Source organism: Cnephaeus nilssonii, assembly GCF_951640355.1.
Source record: "Cnephaeus nilssonii genome assembly, chromosome: 6".
In the NCBI taxonomy this organism is placed as follows: Eukaryota; Metazoa; Chordata; class Mammalia; order Chiroptera; family Vespertilionidae; genus Cnephaeus; species Cnephaeus nilssonii.
In genome coordinates, this window is record NC_137077.1 from 29780219 (window position 1) to 29802234 (window position 22016).

A 22016-nucleotide genomic window follows, 5' to 3' on the forward strand; every position below is an offset into this window, starting at 1 on the left:
AAAATCTCATAACAGTGGACATTTTACCTGAGCACTCTCTACAGTTGTAAAAAGGGGGCATTTATTCAGTTAAAGGTGAGTATTACAAAACAAAGTTTGTATTTGCTCGGTCAAAAGACTTCTGGTTCCTGGCATTTGAGTTATTTAAAGGGGCCATGTGTCTAGCATGGCAGTACAGTCAAATAATAAGATAATCAAGGGCAAAAAAAGAGAATGAAGAGCCAGAATCTACAAATACATGAATACCACCCTGCAAGTAACTGGATACTTTGAAAACCTGGATTAGTTACTTTAGTTTTAATTTAATTGTATTGTTTCAAGGCATAAAGTATATTCTATTTTTTATACATAAAGTATATTCTATTTTTTAACATACCCCTTATGATAGGAGACTCCAATAGTTTAAAATAACTGACTCTTTTTAAAATATTTAAAGAATTGCTCTATGTATCTGTCTCTGAAAGAAAACTTGGGAGCGGGGGCGGGGGGCTGGGGGAGAGAGGCATCCTGAGCTTATTTAGGTTATATAATTTATATGTAACAATCTGGAATAATGGGCACTTAGCAGATGCTAATCTAATAAACTCTGTTTAGACTATTCTTCCTCTAAAATGTAAGTATTCAAACTTTATCACAGAACTTTTACTTTCAACATTAATCAGTTCAAAATAATTTAATTTTATTATTCAACATCCCTAACATTTATTTTGATAATCTATAGAATGGTGAAAATAAATACATCATTTGGTTGAAATAAATATTTAAAAATATAAAATGCACCATAAATCTACATAGCTGTCATATAATATTTTTTTCTCTTCTGACTTACTCCTTTCTCTTTTCTCCTTCATTTTTTCCTTTGGGCTATGGATAATGATCCCTTCTGTGATGAAATATGGGAGAGGCAAGAAGAAAGCACATTATTTCTCTACTCTCAGAGAAGGCATTTGACATGAAACAGGAAAAAATAAACTGAAATTTCCCTATGTGTTCAAAGGCTAGCTGTTACAATGATAATTTATTTTTGTTCTACATATTTTTGTATGTTCGCCATATTCTTTCTAAAGTTTAGAAATAGCATTTTTCATGTTAACTACTTTAATTTTGCAAGGAAAATAAACAACAAAAATGTTTCAAATTCAAGGAGTAGAGCGTATGTCATAAAATGATTTTACTTTTTTTAATTCTATGGGTTTTAAAAAATTTTCCATTGCAATTTTGGCTGAAAGAAATTTGAGTAGACAGTAGAATTTTCCATTTAAGTCTCTCTATTACTATTAAGTTACATCCATGCAAATGATTTTATCTTTTATTCTCCTTCTTAATACATAGATAGTAATCATTTTTGCTTAATTTCTTATAATTTTTAAATTAAATAAGACAATTTCCAGTAGACACAATAGATAATCAATGGTAATGATAATCTTAGAGGCATCACACAGAAAGGGAAAAATTAATATAATACTTGGAGAAAGGTGCTTACAATAGAAAACATTAATTTTTGGTGACTAAGCTAGCATAGCAAATTGAATAATTATAGTATGATGTGTTCCAGAATTAGGTAAAGATATATTAAGAATCTGTGAGATGATGGAAAATAATCTTAATTTGTGAGAAAAACTATCCAAGAATGTTATTATGCCCAAGAATAATAGCTAGCTTTACTTCTTTGCACCCAAATGGCTGTAAGAGTGTGAAAGGTCCCATAATTTTTTTCTTGCATTTTTCTCTCTGTAAAATTCAAATTTTAATATTTATGTATAGTAATATTAATCATGTCAAGGTCCATTATATAATATGAATTTTACTTCACTAGGAGAGAAGCTCTGAAAACATCCCAAAGTACTGTTATTATAACTCATTCATATTTCATCTTAATGGCTAAGGCTATCATACATCTGTATGGGAATCAAAGTTTCCAGTTTTGTGTTAATTATACTGACCATCTCAAAACATTTAACATATCTCTCATAACTTTTATTTAGGCCAGGAACAAAGAATAGGTATTTATTCTGAATGGGTGAGAAGAAATAATAACAAATTAGCTGAAATTTCTTTTAGCTTTACTGATTGGGTAAATATATTAATGCAAAAGAAAATACTTGAAATAAATTGCAGATGTTAGTGTAAATTGAAACTAGTATTTTCATTTAGAATATTTACATGATAGCTATTTTAAGGTCAACACGTTGTATGATGTAAGTGTAAAAAGAAAAGTGAGTAATTTAATGAAATCAGAGTAAAAATTCTATTTCATTAAATGACTTAAAATACCAAAGATGAAAGAAAAAAAGCTTCATGAGGCAAGAAGTACATCTTATCTGATATTCCAGAAATTTGCCATCAACTTGGTCCAGCATGGACAGCTTATAGATGCCTAGGGAATTTGAAAGGGCGAATCAAACAGTCTATTTGGAAATATCCTACTTATCTTTTTTGGAATCTGTTATAATTTAGTCATCTTAAAATATGAGAGTTAACCTATCCAGAGAAATGTGATAAATGAATAAACTTAGTTTACTCAACTAAGTTTATTTATGTAGTACTTTGTGGAAAACTATCTGGGCAAGGAACACAGGATCCTATGATGAGCACAGTTCTTGCCTTGAAGGTTAGATGGGAGGGTGAGAAGTGTGAACCAGACAAGCTAACAGGTCATTGTGATAAGTACCAAGGCTGCTGCCCATGGGACCCTGCAAAAGGCCCCAGGCTAAGGGGAAAAATAGTTTTTTGATGACTATCTTGTACCCCCTGATTCCAGATGAGTCTCCTGGAGGCACCACAGGGCTGGTGGGGGCAGTTTTAAATACTCTAATTAGGCGAAGCCCAGAGTCCTCCCCAAGAAAGACCCTGATCTTGGAATCAGAAAAATATCTCTAGGAGAAGGTATTGATACTACTAGGGTAAGTCAAGAGCAAAAGTATAAAAAGGTATTAAAAGATGAAATTATGAGAAGAGGGGTGAGGTTTTGGAAGGACATTGTATCCAACAAAGTACATATTTTGTGCAGAAGGACTTGGAGGCAAGAGAGCACATGGAACTTCCTGGCCCTTTAAAAGGTCAGTTAAGAGATGAAGGTCCTGACTTTTAACAATCCATATTGAGAGAGCAATGCCCTGAGAATAACCCCATTTCAATTCAAGGGATGGGTCAGATAGGGAAGGGAAAGGTCAATGAAATCCAGCACCATCATGGAGCTACAAAACAATGGGTATTCTTAATGCTATGATGCCTTATGTCCCAGGTTTGAGCTTTACTTTGCAAAATAAAACAAAATCCTAAGCACATTCTCTGAATGTTTTCATTCAGAGCCTGGTTTTCAGGAGGTGTTTTTTTGTTTGTTTGTTTCTTGTTTGTTTTTTTATAAACCTCTTTCAAGGGATAGAATTGAGAGAGAGAATAAAAATATACCCTCTTTTTGTGTCAATCTTGGGCCTGTGAAAAATGATGCAAAACCAAGTCCTATGTATATGTAAAAATAGGGACTTAAATAATACACAGAAAATCATGACAGCACTTAGTTCTTGGGAAGGAAGACATAACCTGAAACAGAGAATCAGCTTTACATATTCGCTATTTAAACAATCAGAAAAATTGGGAGAAAATGTTAGCATTTATTAACTTGGGTCATGAGTAACCAGGTTTAGTGTATTATTTTATATTATCTGCTCTCTTTTTAAAAAAATAATAATCAGGTGCCTCTTAGCTCATGTTTGGCTCTTGAGGGGCCCATATGCTCATCTCAGCCTTTTGCCAAACTCACAAACCTCTGTTCAGCTGGGGAAGCAAAAATTAACATCTCCTCTTTTTGCAGTTTCACTAATTTCATGCTCATGCCCCTTCAAGGTGGGTTGATTTCTAATGTGATCATTTTAATGTTAACTTAATGTACAATCAAAGCAAAAGAGATGAAATAAAATGCCCTTATTATCTATTAGTACATGATGAAAAGATTTTTAAAATAAAGTGATACAATACGTAGCCAAAGATTGTTATGTATTTGATATTTTAGATTCTAAGGAAATTATTTAGGAGACTGAATATATAAATCTAAAAAGAAAGAAAGGGGGAAAAGCAAGTTAGTTTGCTTCTCATTGTAATTTTGATTTAATGATGTCTCATCGGGTTGTGAGTCAGAGGCAGGAGACTCGTGATCATTGTTCACCACAGCAGCTGCTGTGCTCAAACCTCCTTTGTTGTCCGGGATTTCTACAAGCTTCTGCCCTTCTCTCTAAAGCTCAAGGTAATGTGGACATCAATGATTGGTGTGTACACAATATAAAGAGAAATAGTTGATTGTTGAGTGCCAGATTTCTGTTCTCTAACATTATTTCCCAATTTAAATCCAACCAATACAGCACCTTTCTCTCTCTTTCCTGACGTAGAGGTGTTCCACTCCCCCCATCACAGTATTTTATCTTTGTGAATCTGATAGACTGGAATAAGAAGAACTTAATGGAATAATATTTTGTGTCAGATACTGTGCTAAAAGCATTCCTGTCATTCAACCACTATTACTAGCTCCATACTCTAGGTAAGCAGACAGGTTTAGAGAAGTTCAGAGAATCACCTGTAGTTACACAGCCATTAGGCTATAGAACTGAAGTATAAACCCAGGCAGTTAGGTCTCCTGAGTCCAAGCTTTCAACCACTTTGTTAGACCTCTTCCTCGTGTAGTTTTTAAGCCACATTTGTTTGATTACCAAAGAGGTTGAATGTAAACTTCTTGAAGGAGAGACAGTATAACGTAGTGATTGAAAGCATAGAACTTGACATCAGACACCCAGTATTCCAACCTGTTGTCACCACGACCACAAACTAATTGCTCTCTAAAGTGAAAATGATAATATCCCTACCTCCTAAGGTTATGGTGAAGAGTGAATGTGATAGATAAAATATTGAATGCTTAACTGAGTGGCTGGTACATCATAAGCAAATAATAAATATAAAAGTAATCAAATAAATATTGTTTTGTTAGAAAGGATACCAAATTAAAAGGCTAAGAGTTGGGTCCTCAATGAAAACAAATTTTAGGGGAGCCAGAAAATAGAAAAAAGACTTAAAAAAAAACTCTCTGCATTCCCTGTGCCCATTATTTTTTATGCACAACCTTAAAGAACATTAATAGTCACCTAGTTTCTACTTGACTGTACCTGTTAGACCTAAGATTAGACCAGAAACACATTGATTCATTGATTCATTCAGTATTAATCAATTTCACACCCTATGCTAGACACTGTATAATCAGAACTCTGAGACTGTGCTATCATGAAACTATAATCTGGACATTCATCAAAATCTCTTGATATGTGCCAGCAGATGATAGTAAATGAATATTTCTGTAACATAAAATGACAAAGTCACCTGATAGTATGTCATGAACTATTGCACAGTTTTGTATAATCGCTTAGAAAGTTTGTGTGGTTGTACTCAGATTTCTTTCAGAGATTCACAAAATGATAGATACATTTTTTTCTTATTCCTCAGGGCTCATCAACATACCTGCGGTAGCCCTTGGAATATTCTCTGGAGGGATAGTAATGAAAAAATTCAGAATCGGTGTATATGGAGCTGCAAAAATATACCTGGGATCATCAGTCCTTGGATACCTCCTATTCCTTTCCCTATTTGCACTGGGCTGTGAAAACTCTGATGTGGCAGGATTAACTGTCTCCTACCAAGGGTATGTTCACTCATGAAATGATCTGAAGAGATTGGCTTGCTTAATCAAATTAATTTTTCATAGAGTTTCATAATAAGATAATTTGATTTTTAACCATCATCACCATGGAAAGGGAATAATTGTTCTATTGTTCCATAACTGATGATATTTATGACATGAAAGTTATAATTGTCACCAAAATCTGTCATCTCTTTTGAATTTGAATGTCTTAAAGAAATATAAAAAATGACAAACCTACTTCTGACTTTAGGGCAGCAACCTGATAGTGGACAATTCAAGGCTTGAATCTTGCCTCTTCCCATTCTTAGTGAAAGACATTGTATGGGTTATTTAATAGAATCCAGCTTCAATTTTCCCATTTAAAAATAAAAGTAATTACTGCCTTTTAAGGTTTTATAAGACTTAAGCAAGATAGCATATGTGAAAGTGGTCAGTATTGCCTAGTACAAAATATATATGCCATTCATGGAAACAATTGTATTTTTTCTATGACCATAACGACCATAACTGGGAACATCTCCATGCCACCTTTGGGGTATCTGTTGTACTCAAACCAGGTAAAGTTTTAGGAGACAATGCTGTTCCTCAACCCAGTGACCCACATGGCAGCTCTCTTTAGTTCTTTGCAGTTGGCCAAGAGAACTTATTGATACTCTCAGACCTATGCCATCCCGATGGGTGGGGGATTGAGTTTCTTGGCTTCCACAGTCTATCACTCTTTTGTTTAAATTAAAAGTATAGTAGACATACAATAGTATATGTTTTCAGGTGTACAACATAGTGATTCAACATTTATATACCTTATGATTTAATCACCATGGTAAATCTAGTAAGCATTTGTCACCCTACAAAGTCATCTATATATATAAAATAGAGGAATATGCAAATTAGCCAGGACGCGGTAACATCACGACTGAACAACAGGGACCTGAGGCTGCATGGCACCTGGCCAGGCAAGGGACCACAGGCTATGGCCCCCACCAGCAGGGCTTGGCAGGGGATCTCAGGCTGTGCCCCCCGCTTGGCAGGGTTTGACGGGGGACCTCAGGCCACACCCCCCTCCTGGTGGGGCTTGACAGGGACATCAGGCTGCCCCTCACCTGGCGGAGCTTGACGGGGACCTCCGGTTGCACCCCCCGCCCCACCCGGCAGGGATTGACAGGGGACCTCAGGCCTCAGATAGGCAGGCAGGTGAGTGGTTGGGAGCCAGCAGTCCCAGATTGTGAGAGGGATGTCCGACAGCTGGTTTAGAATCTGGCCTAAACTGGCAGTCAGACATCTCCCAAGGGGTCCCAGATTGGAGAGTGTGCAGGCTGGGCTGAGGGACACCCCCCTCCATGCATGAATTTTGTGCATTGGGCCTCTAGTTATATAATTGACTATATTCCCTGTGCTGTACATTACATCTCTGTGACTTATTTATTTTAACACTGGAAATTTATTACCTTTTATTCTCCTTCACCTTCACCTTTTTCACCCATTTCCCTACCTCCCTCCCCTCTGTCAACCATCAGTTTGTTCTCTCATCTATGAGTCTATTTCTGTTTTGTTTTATTTGTTCATTTGTTTCTGATGGAGTTTGTTTTTTTTTTTAGATTCCATATACAAGTAAAGTCATATGGTATTTATTTTCTCTGTCTGACTCATTTTACTTAGCACAATTCCCTGTAGGTCCATCCACATTGTCAGACATGACATATTTCATTATTTTTTCATTACTGAGTAACATTCCCATATATCTCACATTCTCTTTATTCATTCATTCATTTATCGATGGATATCTAAGTTGATTCCAAATCTTGGCTATTGTAAATAATGTTGCCATACACTTAAGGGTGCTTATATCTTTTACTGTATGTGTTCTCATTTTCTTCAGATAAATACTCCAAAGTGGAATCTATTACTTTTCATTTAAGGCTGGTCGCCCCTCACTAAGCCCCTGCCAGCCTGGTGGCCCCATGCAGCCTGCTGTTCAGTCATTACTGTGAGGGCATCCTGACCAATTTGCACATTACCCTTTTATTAGTATAGATTAATGAAGGTAGGTTAAATTTATCACCTAGGGTAATCTTGATGGAGAAACACAGGCAGAGGCGGTTAGGGGTGATCAGGCTGGCAGGGGGAGCTGTTAGGGGCGATCAGGCAGGGAGGCAGGTGAGCAGTTAGGAGCCATCAGATTGTGAGAGGGATCCTGGATTCGAGAGGTGCAGGCTGGGCTGAGGGGACCTCCTCCCCTCCCCCGTACATGAATTTCATGCATGGGGCCTCTAGTATAAAATAATTGGCTTTATAAAATACAACCTTCTCCCTAGGGATCACTCTGAATCACTGTGATTCTGCACACTCAACAGGAACATTGTCAAGAACCTTTAGATGAGGTAGTGGAAGGAAAAAAGCTGCTTTTGCAATAATGAGAATAAATCTATTGTGAGACAAGAATTTAGAATCCAGAGACTTGTAAGGGTTGTAATTTGTCACTAATAAACCTTGGAATTTGAGCAAATTATCTGCCCACTGTGGACCTGACTTTCTGATCTGCCAAAAGTGAAATTGTCCTAGATCTCAACCAGATTCCTTTCAGCTCCATCCTTCTGTGATCTCTGGATTGATAGTCCCTGATTCTGGGCTTTCAGAGGCACATATTTATACTTTCAGATACTACCAAACAGTCTCAGTTAACAAGTGATGCCTTATGGAAGGGAATAGAATGAAATATTCCTGTATGACTTGTCAGGAGATCTAGTTAAAAACTCATTTTGTTTGAGACATCTCAGAGGTCTCTCTTTTTACATTTGAAGTGACCAAATCCATAGCAGTCCTACTAGATAGAATATTACATCCATTAAGAAATTATGATTACAATTATTAGAGGAAATAGCTTTCAGAGGGAAGGGTCAAAATGATTGATTCTTTCTCCAAAATAGATTACCAGTTTTTTAATTGGCTGATTTACCAAAATCTTGTTTCTTAGCCTACTATGTACCAGGAATTATTTTTGGTGTTAGTGATATAGAAGTGAATAAAACAAATAGTTATCAATGAGTGTACATGACAGCCTATGTGTGTGTTTTTAAGTTTCTGATCTTTTTTTTTTTTTTGTAAAAAAAAAAATGGGGGAAGAGAATAAGCAAATAAGTAAATTCAAATTGGGAGAGGAAGAAATGAATTATGAAGGCCCAATGGATGCTAATTAAGGAACAGATAGAAGAGACATACCGTTGTATAAGTATACCCATAGAAGAATAAAGAGAAATGAATAGGGTAAGGAGAATAAGTATAGAAGGATTCAGTAATTCAAGTGAGAAGAAATAGAAGTGAGGGAGAAGGAATTCTGGGAGAGATTAAGGGGGAAATACAATAAATGAGAGAGAAAAAAAGAGAGGGAGAAAAATAAGAGATGATAATAAAAATTAGGTCATGTTAACTGTTTTTAAAAAGCCAGCTTTTTGAGGCAGAGATCGTCTCATTCATATTTTTAGTCATCTTCTCCCAAAGCAAGTGCTTGGAAGGCTTCCGATAAATTTTTTATGAATAAATGAATGGGTAAGTCATTTATAAAAGCATGTGAAATAAAGTCAAAAGATTTGAAAGAGCTCCAAACGGTGGGAGGATATGTGGGAGAAAGAAAAGTTAGATGAATTGGCCATGCATTTATTAGTCAGATATACACTAATAAGATATGCAGCTCCTACAGATGTCAAAAGTCTATTGAAATGTTCACTGCCCGACTCTTGTTTTCTTCACCATGCCATTAGCAATGCCAATTCTACTGATGTTTAAACAACTCTGAAGGAAATTTACACACACTCCATTTACAATGCATTTAAGTACTATCATAAATTGCTCTAAAGTTTACTTTTCTGCCTTGTAGCCATTTTCATACGTCTTTGCATAGAAATATATGAGAAGATTCTAGAGGCAATAGACATTAATAAAAAACCATATTATGTAGAGTTAAAAATCTCTATAGATAACTTTCAAAAGAATGCTATTCATAGTGGCTGGACTCACATTTAATGATCAGAAGCTAATATTTCTAATGAGAATTACTTTTCCAAAAGGGAAACGTTGTCGGCAGTGCCATTTATATCACTCCAGAACATTGATTTTTAAAAATATTGGGGTACTGTCTGCTAAGAGGTAATATTTTATACTGTTACATTTCTTTTCAGAACCAAACCTGTCTCTTATCATGAACGAGCTCTCTTTTCAGATTGCAACTCAAGATGCAAATGTTCAGAGACAAAGTGGGAACCCATGTGTGGTGAAAATGGAATCACATATGCATCAGCTTGTCTTGCTGGCTGTCAAACCTCCACCAGGAGTGGCAAAACTATTGTAAGGAATCTTCTCTAAAGTGTGTACCCATGGGCCTGAAACAATACGTAACTATACAAGTCTACGGGGGTAGGGCTCAGGGGCCAACCCAGATGGAGACACACTGGTAGGAACCCTGGCTCTTACTCTGCCCTTGTTTTTTTTTTAATTCATTTTATTTTTTTTTAATTGTTGACAGTATTACAGATGACCTTCATTTTTCCCCATTTTGCCCCCCGACCCCCCACCCCAGGCCTTTCCCAAACTATTGTCTGTGTCCATGGGTTATGAGTATATGTTCCTTGGTTAATCTCTTCCAGTCCCCTCCACCCACCTCCTCACTGAGATCTGTTATCTGTGCCCTTGTTTTCTTGGGTGGAGATAGGAAATATTATCATCATAAAGAAACTAGAGCTGTTGAAAGAATTAGGCTAAGAATTAAAATCATGGAATGGGCTGGATTAGCTTGGTAGTTATGTAGTCTAATTCTCTCATTTTGCTTTTAAGGAATATTATTCTTGAATGAGAAAGTCTAAATCGTAAGATCATATAATAAGATCTGTATTGGGATCCATGTCTGCTGACCCCACCACCAATGGTTTTAGGGACGGGACCAATAGAGGCCAGTGTTAGGAAGGCGAGCCTACAAGGTCTAGACCCAAAGGTCAGGAATCTGTTTTTGAGAAGGTTGATGGTTCTGGGACTGCTCCTCCTGAGAAATCAAGCCAATTTGTGTAATAAAGAGTTGGTGACTGGAATGAAGGGTTCCTCTAGGATGGAAGAGGAAGATGAGGTTGGAACTATAGATAGAAAATCAAGGGTTTTATGTACTTCATTATTAACAGACTCATCCCCCTAGTCACACCTTCACATTCCTACTCAAACACAGACTCTTCCTCATATCCGCTGTGTATACTGCACAGTGGTCAGATGGCTTTGTACTGTAGCTGATGAGATCTGCCTGTATTTGACAGTCCTAGAGGGCTGAAAATAAACACACATATATTTTTTACACATGCTTGTCAACAATAGGAGAATGCTTAGGCAAACACTTCTGCAGACACAGAGTAACACTTTGATTTCTTCTCTGGTTATTGCTATTTTGACATTTTATTCAGAACATAAAGGATTGGTCTCTAGCAATAGTAAGACTACCCTCCCTTCTGAAATCTCAGTTTTTACCTTCCCTCCCTTTTCATCTTTCTTTCCTTTTAATTTTTTTTTTCTTTCAGCCACTACTTTTTGCAAACAACTGCTTCAGCAAAAGCAGTTATTTAATTAGTGCTTCATTTATTGAAGACATTGCATGCCAGGGACTAAGAGAGGTGTTTTAAAAACAAACTCGCATTTAAACATTATTTCCTCAAGTAGACGGGTATTATTTTATTTGTTTTCCTCATGTGAGAACTGTGGCACTGAAATACAAGGGATGCCTAAAACTCACATATCTAGTGAGAGACAGTCAAGATTAAAAAGCTTTTTACCTGACATTAAGAAAATCTCTATCACTTCTCTTTTTTGAAAAGGAAATGCCATCTTTATTTTACTGTTTATCTAAAAATTCAAACTTTTCTGTGATAAAAATTACAACTTATATGTATACATTCATATATGAATTTACAGAAATAAACTGATGAGAGGTTATTAAAGTTGCTTTTCTGTCCACAATTAAGTTGAGTTTTATTTCTCAGAAGATTTTTTGCTAGTAACCACTATAAATGAGGTCATATCCTCAAATTTTGCCTCTTTATTTAACAAATTGTTATTGAGTGCTGAAGAACCTATTTGGGGCTGTAGATGTGAAATGATGACAAAGCAGACAGTTTCTGTCAAAGGTGACATTCTAGTGAAGATACATAGTTGAAAATAAATGATTATATAATGTTCTAACAGGGAGCAATAAGCACTGTGAGGAAAAGAGGAGTGAGGATAAAAGGGTAGAAAGATGGGGGTATTATTTTGAATGGGTGATCATGGAAGCTCTCTTTAATGAAATATCTGAGCAGAGATCTGCGGTGTATATGCCAGCCCTGGAGCCACCTAGAAGAGCTGCCCAGCAGAGAAAACAGCAATGAAGCATGGGTAAACTCGCCATGTTTGAGGCTTGACAAGGGCATGATGGAAACCCATGTGTGTGGCTGAAGCAGGAGGAGAAGGGAAAAATCATTGAGCAGTCAGTTCTGAGTGGGATCCAGGGGTGATCAGGTAGGCAGACAAGTGGTTAGGGGTGATCATGTAGGCAGGCGAGCAGTTAGGGGTGACCAGGTAGGCAGATGACCCCTTGTAGGGCTGGCCCCGCCCCCCAGCAAAGAAAGAGGGAGGCTTAGGCCACCAGCGGTGACTCTGTGGCAGGTGTGCGGCTGTCCAGTGATCGCCCCACAGAGGGAGGCTCAGGCCAGCCAAGCCATCTCACATCACACCTGTTGCCTGCAGAGGGAGGCCACCGGTGGCAGGGTAGTGGAGGGCAGCACTGCACAGATGGCAAGCAGTGGCAACGGTGGGGGTGGACCAGCTGCCTGCAGCCAGGGGAAGGAATGCCCTGATAGGCCCTGATCTCAGGCCAGGCCTAAGGACCCTACCTGAGGGGTCCCAGATTGTGAGAGGATGCAGGCCCGGCTGAGGGATCCCCCCGAGTGCACGAATTTTCATGCACCGGGCCTCTAGTAGGATAATAAGAAGCCATTGGAAGGCTAAGAACAATGATGCAATCTGACTGCCTTTTTTTAAAGGCTCGTTTCGGTTACTGTGTGGAAAACACAATAGTTGGCTAAGAGTGGACATAAGTTGAGCATAAAGAGACCATTGAGATAATCAAGGCAAGAAATAGTGATGGTTTAGACTTGGAAGTGGCAGAGAAGGAGATAAGGTACAATTGGATTTAGTAGGATTTGCTGGGAGATAATTCTGTAGGGTCAGTAGTTTGTAGACCAACCATCAGCTGTCGGGATAATGAAATGTTATCTCTATAAATTTTGCTTTGTTTGATATATTCAAACACAGAAAAATAGAAGAATATTTCCCTATTGTTTGCATAATATCTGTATACTATACTGAAAAGACTTTTTAAATAAATATTTATTTTTAACTTTATTTAAGTTTAACTTCAGTAATTGGACTTTTCCCTGTCTTGTTACAGATATTTCATAACTGCACCTGTGTGGGAATTGAAGCCTCTATATCAGGAAATTCCTCAGGCATGGTGGGCAGATGCCAAAAAGATAATGAATGTCCCAAAATGTTTCTGTATTTCCTTGTAATATCAGTCATCACGTCCTATACTTTATCTCTAGGTGGCATACCTGGATATATATTGCTTCTGAGGTGAACATTGACTCTCCTTCCTCAATTTTAATATAAGACATGCTGTAGTCATCTAGAACAGTGGAATCATCATGATTTCTTATAGCTCTCTCAGGAAACATCCTACATCCTCTTTCCACTTTCATACTTTTCCCACATTAGGTTCTTATACAAAAATGTGGTTGAATAGAAGTTTTCCGAGTGAGAAATGTTTGCAAACCATTGGTCTAGAAAGAAATGTTAGTGCCTGCATCACTGTAGCCACTAAATCAATACAGTCTGCTATTTCTAATGCTATTGATATTAATCAGCATAAACTAAATGTGCTTTAGATTAAATGTGGTTTCACTGAATTATGAATGGTAGTATTTATATGACTCTTTAAAGGCTCATCTAATGGCTTTATAAAGGCTCACAATGTTTTATATTTATTACTTTGATATGTAGGTTATTTTTCTATATAATATTACTCTAACTGGCATATCTGTGTGTGTTTGTATGTGGATTCTAATCCACAAATATGGTGCTAATGACTCCAAACATTTTTGCTTTTAAAACCCTGAAATAATTTTTAATACTGTGCACCCCTCTGCATATTTCAAGTGGGCATTTAAAAAATCCTATATAATAAAAGCCTAATATGCTAAGTATCCAGTCATCTGGTCATCCCTTTAACCAATCCTATCTAATAAAAGAGTAATATGCAAATTGACCATCACTCCAACACACAAGATGGCTGCCCCCATGTGGTCAAAGATGGCTGCCCCCATGTGGACACAAGATGGCCACCACAAGATGACCAGCAAGGGAGGGCAGTTGGGAGGGACCAGGCCTGCAAGGGAGGGCAGTTGGAGGCGATCAAGCCTGCAGGGGAGGGAAGTTAGGGGTGACCAGGCTGGCAGAGGGAAGTTGGGGGCGACTGGGCCTGCAGGGAAGGGCAGTTGTGGGGGACCCGGGCCTGCAGGGGAGAGCAGTTGGGGGGACCAGGCATGCAGTGGAGGGCAGTTGGGGAGGGACCAGGCCTGCAGGGGAGGGCAGTTAGGGGCAATCAGGCCAGCAGGGGAGCAATTAGGCATCAATCAGGCTGGCAGGGGAGTGGTTAGGGGGTGATCAGGCTGGCAGGCAGAAGCGGTTAGGGGCAATCAGGAAGGCAGGCAGGCGAGCAATTGGGAGCCAGCAGTCCTGGACTGTGAGAGGGATATCCAGTAGGATTGGGCCTAAACGGGCAGTCAGACATCCCTCGAGGGGTCCCAGATTGGAGAGGGTGCAGGCTGGGCTGAGGGACACACACCCCCATGCACGAATTTTGTGCATAGGGCCTCTAGTAAAAGCATAATATGCTAATGATATGCTAAGGTCGTTCAACCACTCGCTATGATGTTCACTGACCACCAGAGGGCAGACGCTCTGACCAGTAGGTTAGCTTGCTGCTGGGGTCCGGCCAATTGGGACTGAGCAAGATGGGCCAGACACACCCTGGAGCCCTCTCACGGTCCCTCCTTGGCTGGCCAACCTCCCACGTCCCTCCACGGTCCCAATCGTGCACCGGTGGGGTCCCTCAGCCTGGCCTGTACCCTCTTGCAATCTGGAACCCCTCGGGGGATCTTGGAGAGCCAGTTTCGGGTCAATCCCACTCAACACAAGAGCTCTCCCTGGTGGTCAGTGTGCTCCCACAGGGGGAGCACCGCTCAGCCAGAAGTCAGGCTCATGGCTGGTGAGCGCAGCAGCAGTGGCGGGAGCCTCTCCCACCTCTGTGGCAGTCAGACATCCTCTATGGGCTCCCAGACTGTAAGAGGGTGCAGGCCAGGCTAAGGGACACCCCTGAGTGCACGAATTTCATGCACCAGGCCACTAGCTTGTTATCATAAGTTCAAATAGTAACTAAGCATTGATTTCCAGTATATTGTAAATATTTGCATTTAAAAATATAATGATTTTAAATGTAGGTCACTCTGTTAAATGTAACCAATGGGATCTAAAGAACATGAATTAGATAACCAATATCACCTAATTTAAAATCATATGAAAAATCTTTTAATAGTCAAAATGTTGCATATTTCTTTCTTTTTGAATTTATATCATCATTTAACTTCCCTATAGACTCTCTTTCTGTTGTAATATAATTTACTAGAGGCCCGATGCACGAAATTCTCCAGGGCGCCCCCTGGTGGTCAGCACACATCATAGCGAGCAATTGAACTCCCAGTCTCCCAGTCAAACTCCCAAGGGGACACTTTGCATATTAGCCTTTTATATATATAGATATTTAAACACTTGTTATTTACTCTCCTGTCATAGATCTCCATTATAATGTACATAAATTCAAATTTTAAAATGTTTTATAACCAGTATTCTATGAGAAAATTTTCTTCCTAATTTAATTAGCCTCGCAAATATTACTAATATACAATTAATCAAACTAACCTAAAAATATTATAAATTTTATACAATTATTAAACAAAATTCAAATTTTATTAGAAACAATTCTTTAATGAGATAGATTAGATGATTTTACATTTTACATTGACTAATATATAGGAAAATGAATATTTAGTTTTTATAAAATGAAACTAATCAAAGGGATTGTATACATCTTTAATTTCCTGCAGTTTATATTATAGAAATTGATTTTAAAAGATAAATAGAAAATAGGACCTAACATCTACAAAGGTTTTTTTGGAAAAGAGTTTAAAGACAACATGAGATGTTTGCATTTTCAAATGGGAGCATGGGTTCGAAAAGATGGGAAATCATTGAGCCAGAGTTCTCAGGCCAGGATTTTTCTTCATGGGTGGCTATTTCTTCAACATCTTCTTATACTGTGCCAAGTAGTTAATGGGCTAAACGAATAATCAGGCTACTAGAGGAAGAGTTTTCCTTACTGCCAGTTCCTCAAATGAACCACTCAGTATTTTGACGTAAGGAGGAGATGGATGTCCTTGGATTGAAGGAGAAAAGTTGTGGGTTTTGCCTCTTTTAAAGAAGAGACTAAATGAAATTATACATATAAAGAACCTAGTACCATGGTTAACACTCAATAGTTATTATATAATTTTTATTACTATTAAAAACCACAGACCAATCAGCTAAAGCTGTTCAGTCATATTAAGATGCTCTTGTTACTTTAGATTTTCTTGACCTTGGCTGAAAATTTCAGGTGTCCACTATTGAGCACAAATACATGCCACAGTGATTGTGATTGTATAAATCCAGATCAATATGATCCTTTGCTTTTAGATCAAAACCACAAAAACTAATTGTAGGTTATTAAGTCCTTATTGTTACCTCAAATTCTTGCACTATCTTAGAAGTTTGTGGGGGGGTGTGTGGTTTGTGTCTTTATTATTTTTCTGATTAAACATGATTTTACTTTACCCAACACCATTTGAATATGTCATGTAGGGCTGATTTACCTTCTAGGAATGTTAACTATAAACTCCTTGATGCATTGCCTTTAATTTTGCCTAATTTGCCTTCCCTATGCTAGGACACTAGTGGGATCGCCATAAATGCTACTTGAATTCCAGTATCACTTTACATATGCTAAGTAGATTGTCACTAATATTATTACTTGCTTTAATGGAATACACATATATATTTGTAATAGTGCTTTTCTTGCTTTTAGGTGCATTAAGCCACAACTTAAATCTTTTGCCTTGGGTATCTACACCTTAGCAGTAAGAGTTCTTGGTAAGTATAATCTATGTTTTAAGTATGGTGGCCATCACAAGTGTATTTGGAATATTTTTCTAAATATTTTTAAAGAATTATCACACATAACTGAATGATATAGGTGGTTAGGTCCCTATTCTTTTTACTTTCTTTCGTCCTTTTTTCCTCCCTTCCCTCCTTTCTTTCCTTGACTTCTCTCTTCCTTTGTTTCAGAAGTATCTATGGAGAGCCAGTGCTTGGGACCATGTTATAATAAAATGAATCTGTGAGATAATGCCATTTTTTGTGTAGCGATATTGTCTCTTCCAGCAGTGATCTATTGTAAACAAAACAAAACAAAAACAAACAAAAAACACTGCTGTTATAGGAAGATCCCTCTGAGAGAAAAGCCAAAATGTGAATCAATAAGAAAAGCTAAAGCCTAAATGTAATTTTATCAGTTATTAAAATGGAAGGAATTATTTTGGGCTACTCTCAATGCTAGGATATATCATTTTGGTAGAAAGATCAGATCATTCAATCAAAGCAGTTTTTTAAATGTACTTGGAACTTTTTTCTGACTACTAGATTTTTCAATATACATTAATTAAAACCCATAGGAAATAATGTGAATGAGTCAGATAAGTTTTCTGTTCTTAGTAAGAAGAAAGTGAAACAATCCTAAATGCTTCTCTGTAATTTAACAGAAAAGAATTACCAGGGAGAAAAACAAACTCAGAGCTTTAAAAAAAAAAAGTCTGTTTTTTTGGTTTATATAAATCTTAACATAAAGTGGGTATAATATATGAAGATACAATATAATCCTGATAAAATTGGGGAAACAACCCCCTCCCCCATCTTTGCCTCTGATAACCACAAGTCTGATCTCTTTTTCTATGAGTTTGGGGATTTTTTGTTTGTTTGTTTTTTGTTGTTGTCTTTAGATTCCACATGTGAGATCATACAGTATTTGTCTTTCTCTGTCTGATCTGACTTAATATCTCTTAGCATGAATATAAATCTCTGATAAGATTAAAGAGTTATTGTAAAGGGGTATGATTAAAAATGTCATCAGTTAAAGATACATACTGAAAGACATAGAAGGGAACTGACATGATGTCTGAGACTTCTCTTAAAATATTTACAAAAACAGTTTTGGGGGGTTAGGGGAGATGTGGGTCTGGAGGTAGACTACACATTAATGATAAAATATTAAGCTTTGTTGAAGTTATTGATATCACATGAGGGTTTATTATATCATCCTCTCTAATTTTGTGAATGTTTGAAAATTTGCTATTATGAAAATTTTAAAACATATACAGAAGTTTGCCAGCATTTGGATTTTTTTGGCCTTTCTTTACATTATTGAGAGCAATTGAAGTTAGGTATCACCTAAGTATTTTTAAGTAGTAAATAACCTATTAAATTGGACAATACATATAAAGAGTGAAATTTTATTTAAAACACCAAATAATCCAAATTGGCTGTTAGCTATATTTAACGAATTGCTCTTCATGTTTATGAGATTTTATGCATAATAGAATCACTAGATTCTTTCTAGATTCTAGAGTTCTTCCTATCTTCCCAGGAAGGGAGATTCCCTTACAAATGGAGATTTCCTTATAAATGTAAATTTCCCTTTAAAAAGGAAAAAATAAATGTGCTCTATCTTCAGAGCTTCTCCTGTGTTTCTGTGTCTCAAAATAACCAGCTCAAAATAATCTTTATACCTGAGGCATATTGGGGGTGGCATGTTCTGGTCACTTTCAGATGCCCTGGTATCTCCAAAGCAGTAATTTATGGACTGAAAGGAAGTGGTTCCAGATAGTCATTCATTTTTAGGGTAATCAAAAAAATGTGCATATATTTTTAGCAGCAATTATTTGTTTTTCTCACAGCAGGCATCCCAGCTCCCGTATATTTTGGAGTTTTGATTGACACTTCGTGCCTCAAATGGGGATTTAAAAGATGTGGAAGTAGAGGATCCTGCAGATTTTATGATTCACATGCATTTAGGTACCGTATCAAACTCATTCCCACATCTTACTGCTATCACCTCTCAGGTCTGCACAGGCAATCAGCACTAACTTCCTTATGTCATTTCACTGCTTGTAAGAAAAAGGATAGCCTAATCAAGGAGCCTGTTTTACAGAATAATTCTATTACCATTTAATTACTTGGCTATACTTTTAATTTTCCCCATTCCTAATCTTAACTTGCATTTTTAATGAGTAATCACTAAAAAAAAATATGACATAAGATTCCAGAATAGAGTAGAATTCTGAAAGTTTATGCACACAAATGAGTAATTCCCTGAAACTCAGAGGCATTTAAATTTAGGTCATATTTTGGTTTTATTTCCATTCTTTTTCACACTGAGCCAAACTGTCCCATTTACGTCAGCTATCATCCCCCTGGGCCAGAGTTGGATTTGGCTCTAAATCTATCCGGCTTTTATTGCCAAACTGATGTTCAATTATTCCAGTACTTGAAATGCATAAAAGTAAAAGGTTTTCTCTTTGAGTGTGAGTGTGTATGGGGCTGGGGGCATGGCTTTTTCACTATGGCGTCATTCAGTCCAATTCATCAAACATTTAGTCCCCTTATTGCTTAAAGCAATGCTTCAATGGCTTAGAAGCAAGAGGGATTTTTTTTTTTTTAAGATTTAAAATCTGAGCATTTTCTAGAGAAAGAAACCTGGTGCTGAGCCATGGAAGTTGGAAGTTGGATGTGTGAGCCAATCCTCTTAAATAAGTTTGTTTGATTTAACAGGCTTTGATGTCATGTGAGAATGTACTTTGGTCTTTGAAAGGGACCTGATCTGCAAGTAGAGTTCAGCTTCACCCACATTTGCTCAGGCTATATTCATTTCAATGTAAAGACAGTGTCATTCAATCAGAGACTGTGAGTGTCTGTACAAGGTGATCGAATGGATCATTCAGCCTGTCCTTCCACACCCTCACGTCTTATGACAGAATGTAGAACTCCAAGCTTCTCACGGAAGAAATAGATTTAAACACCTGGTTTATTCTTACGCCATTATTTTTCTACTGAGAGCTCTGATTCCCCCTTAACGTTGCTTTTTGCAATTTTTCTGTAGAAGTGAATTTTGGGCAAGGTTCAAGAGTAACCACGTGATTTATTATTCCAACCCAGACACTTTTGAGAGTGAAAGGGGGCACTATTAAAAATTGCCCTGGGACAACCTTGCAATAAATTGGCACTGTTTTTGGCAAATAGGGATATGGTCTAAGGAACTAATTTACAGAGAGGATGTAAATGATTAGGAAATTAGTAGTAACTGAAAATGACAATACTACTAAAAAGTTACTTGATGCAAGCATACTGCCTTAAATAGTCTCATATGTTCAAAGAAAGGCCTTTTATAACGACTGAATCTGCATTCTTAAAGAAACCATTCTCATGGTATGTTTGTGGATCTTGATGGATTTCATTGGTATTAATATTTATTAAATGCTATTATGACCTTTCTTTCACATTGTATTTAAAGTTGGATAGTTACAATAATTAAGACTGATTCTGTCTTCTTCTAGACACATCTATCTGGGACTAACTCTCCTGCTGGGAATAATGTCCATTTTCTTAAGTATTGCAGTACTGTTCACTTTGAAGAAAAAGTATGTTTCAAAACACAGAATCTTCAGAACTAAGAGAGAAAGAACAATGGTGTCTACAAGAATCAGCAAGGAAAATTGTACCACAAGTGATCATTTACTGCAGCCCAACTGCTGGCCAGGCAAGGAAACACGGCTTTAGAAAAAATGATGCCTTGAGCCACCTTTTCTATTTTCTGAAAATTCTGCAAGCAAAGTTTAATCAACGTGAACATTCTTTATCCTTTCTAAAAATGTCTACTTTGCTTTTTATCCTAGGTATTAGATAATGCATCTGATAATGAATATGATTAATCATATTATAGAAAATATAGGTGATGAAGTGAAACTTTTTAATGTATATACAAATCGCTTATATTCGTTAGTCATTCTGCTTAATTTTACCTTATACCCATTGACATATTAGCTATATAACTAGTATAACAATTGTCCCCATAGTGTAAAAGCTATGTGCAAAGTAATTTTTAAACGGAGATACTTGTCTAGGATAAGAGAATACTGTTAAAATTTGAACCATATCTTGGCATCCTTCAAATATCACCTTAATCATGATGATGTTGGATGGAGTCAAAACATGTAAAAGAAAATTTCATTTTAAGCTTCTCCTTTCTTTTGAAATGCAATAATTGATATAGAAATGGGTAGAGGTGCCCTAGCTGGTTTGACTCCATGGATAGCGCTTCAGCCTGTGGACTGAAGGATCCTGGATTCGATTCCAGTCAAGGGCACATGCCTGGGTTGCGGGCTCAATCCCCAGTAGAGGACGTGCAGGAGGCAGCCAATCAACAATTCTCTCATCATTGATGTTTCTCTCTCTCTCTGAAATCAATAAAAATATATATTTTTAAAAATGTATAGAGGCAAATGATCTTGGGGGATTTAAATTTTGGATTATTAGCTCTTCTACCATTCATTACCTGTGCTTTATGTGCAACATTTCAAGTGACCATGGTTGTAAAGTAATCAAATTAAAATTCATATGCTTGATTGTTCTTCTATGAATTCAATGAATTAAAAAATAATGTTAAATACAATCCTGCTCATATCTTAATGTATGTAAGCAGCTCCAGACTTATGCACATGATGTCATCCTAACACATATTTGCAAGTCGAATTTCTGAAAGTGTACAGTAAATGTAGGTGTTATAACAGGAATCAGAGGGATGGGTTGATTGGTGTGGTTCTTTTTGGTGCTCTCCCTGGCACCTATCACAGGGCCTAAGGGCTTCTGGGCAGAGGGCTGCTGCCGGTACTGCCTGCCAGAGAGCTCTCTGTTTCTCTGCAAATGAAAAAGTCAAGCCAGGCATTTCCTCCTTGCCAGCTTCCCGGTGCTTCTCTGACTAGATATAGTCGCCATGGCTGTCCACCATCTTTAATCTTGTGCTCAATTCTGTGCTGTGTTTTTCTTTCTCCATCACTACTGCACAAGA

The 22016-nt window shown here is 37.3% G+C and overlaps 1 protein-coding gene across 3 annotated transcripts in view; it reads left to right on the forward strand.

Moving 5' to 3' along the window:
- SLCO1C1 (solute carrier organic anion transporter family member 1C1) overlaps positions 1–21612 on the forward strand; it is a 58402-nt gene extending 36790 nt beyond the window's left edge. For all 3 annotated transcript variants that reach the window (XM_079775802.1, XM_079775803.1, XM_079775804.1), the window contains 6 exons: positions 5488–5683; positions 9856–10021; positions 13137–13321; positions 16926–16990; positions 18850–18967; positions 20506–21612. In XM_079775802.1, the coding sequence (XP_079631928.1) occupies positions 5488–5683; positions 9856–10021; positions 13137–13321; positions 16926–16990; positions 18850–18967; positions 20506–20728 (953 nt within the window). In that variant the 3' untranslated portion in view covers positions 20729–21612. The remainder of the gene's footprint in view (positions 1–5487; positions 5684–9855; positions 10022–13136; positions 13322–16925; positions 16991–18849; positions 18968–20505) is intronic.
- The last annotated feature ends 404 nt before the right edge of the window (positions 21613–22016 follow it).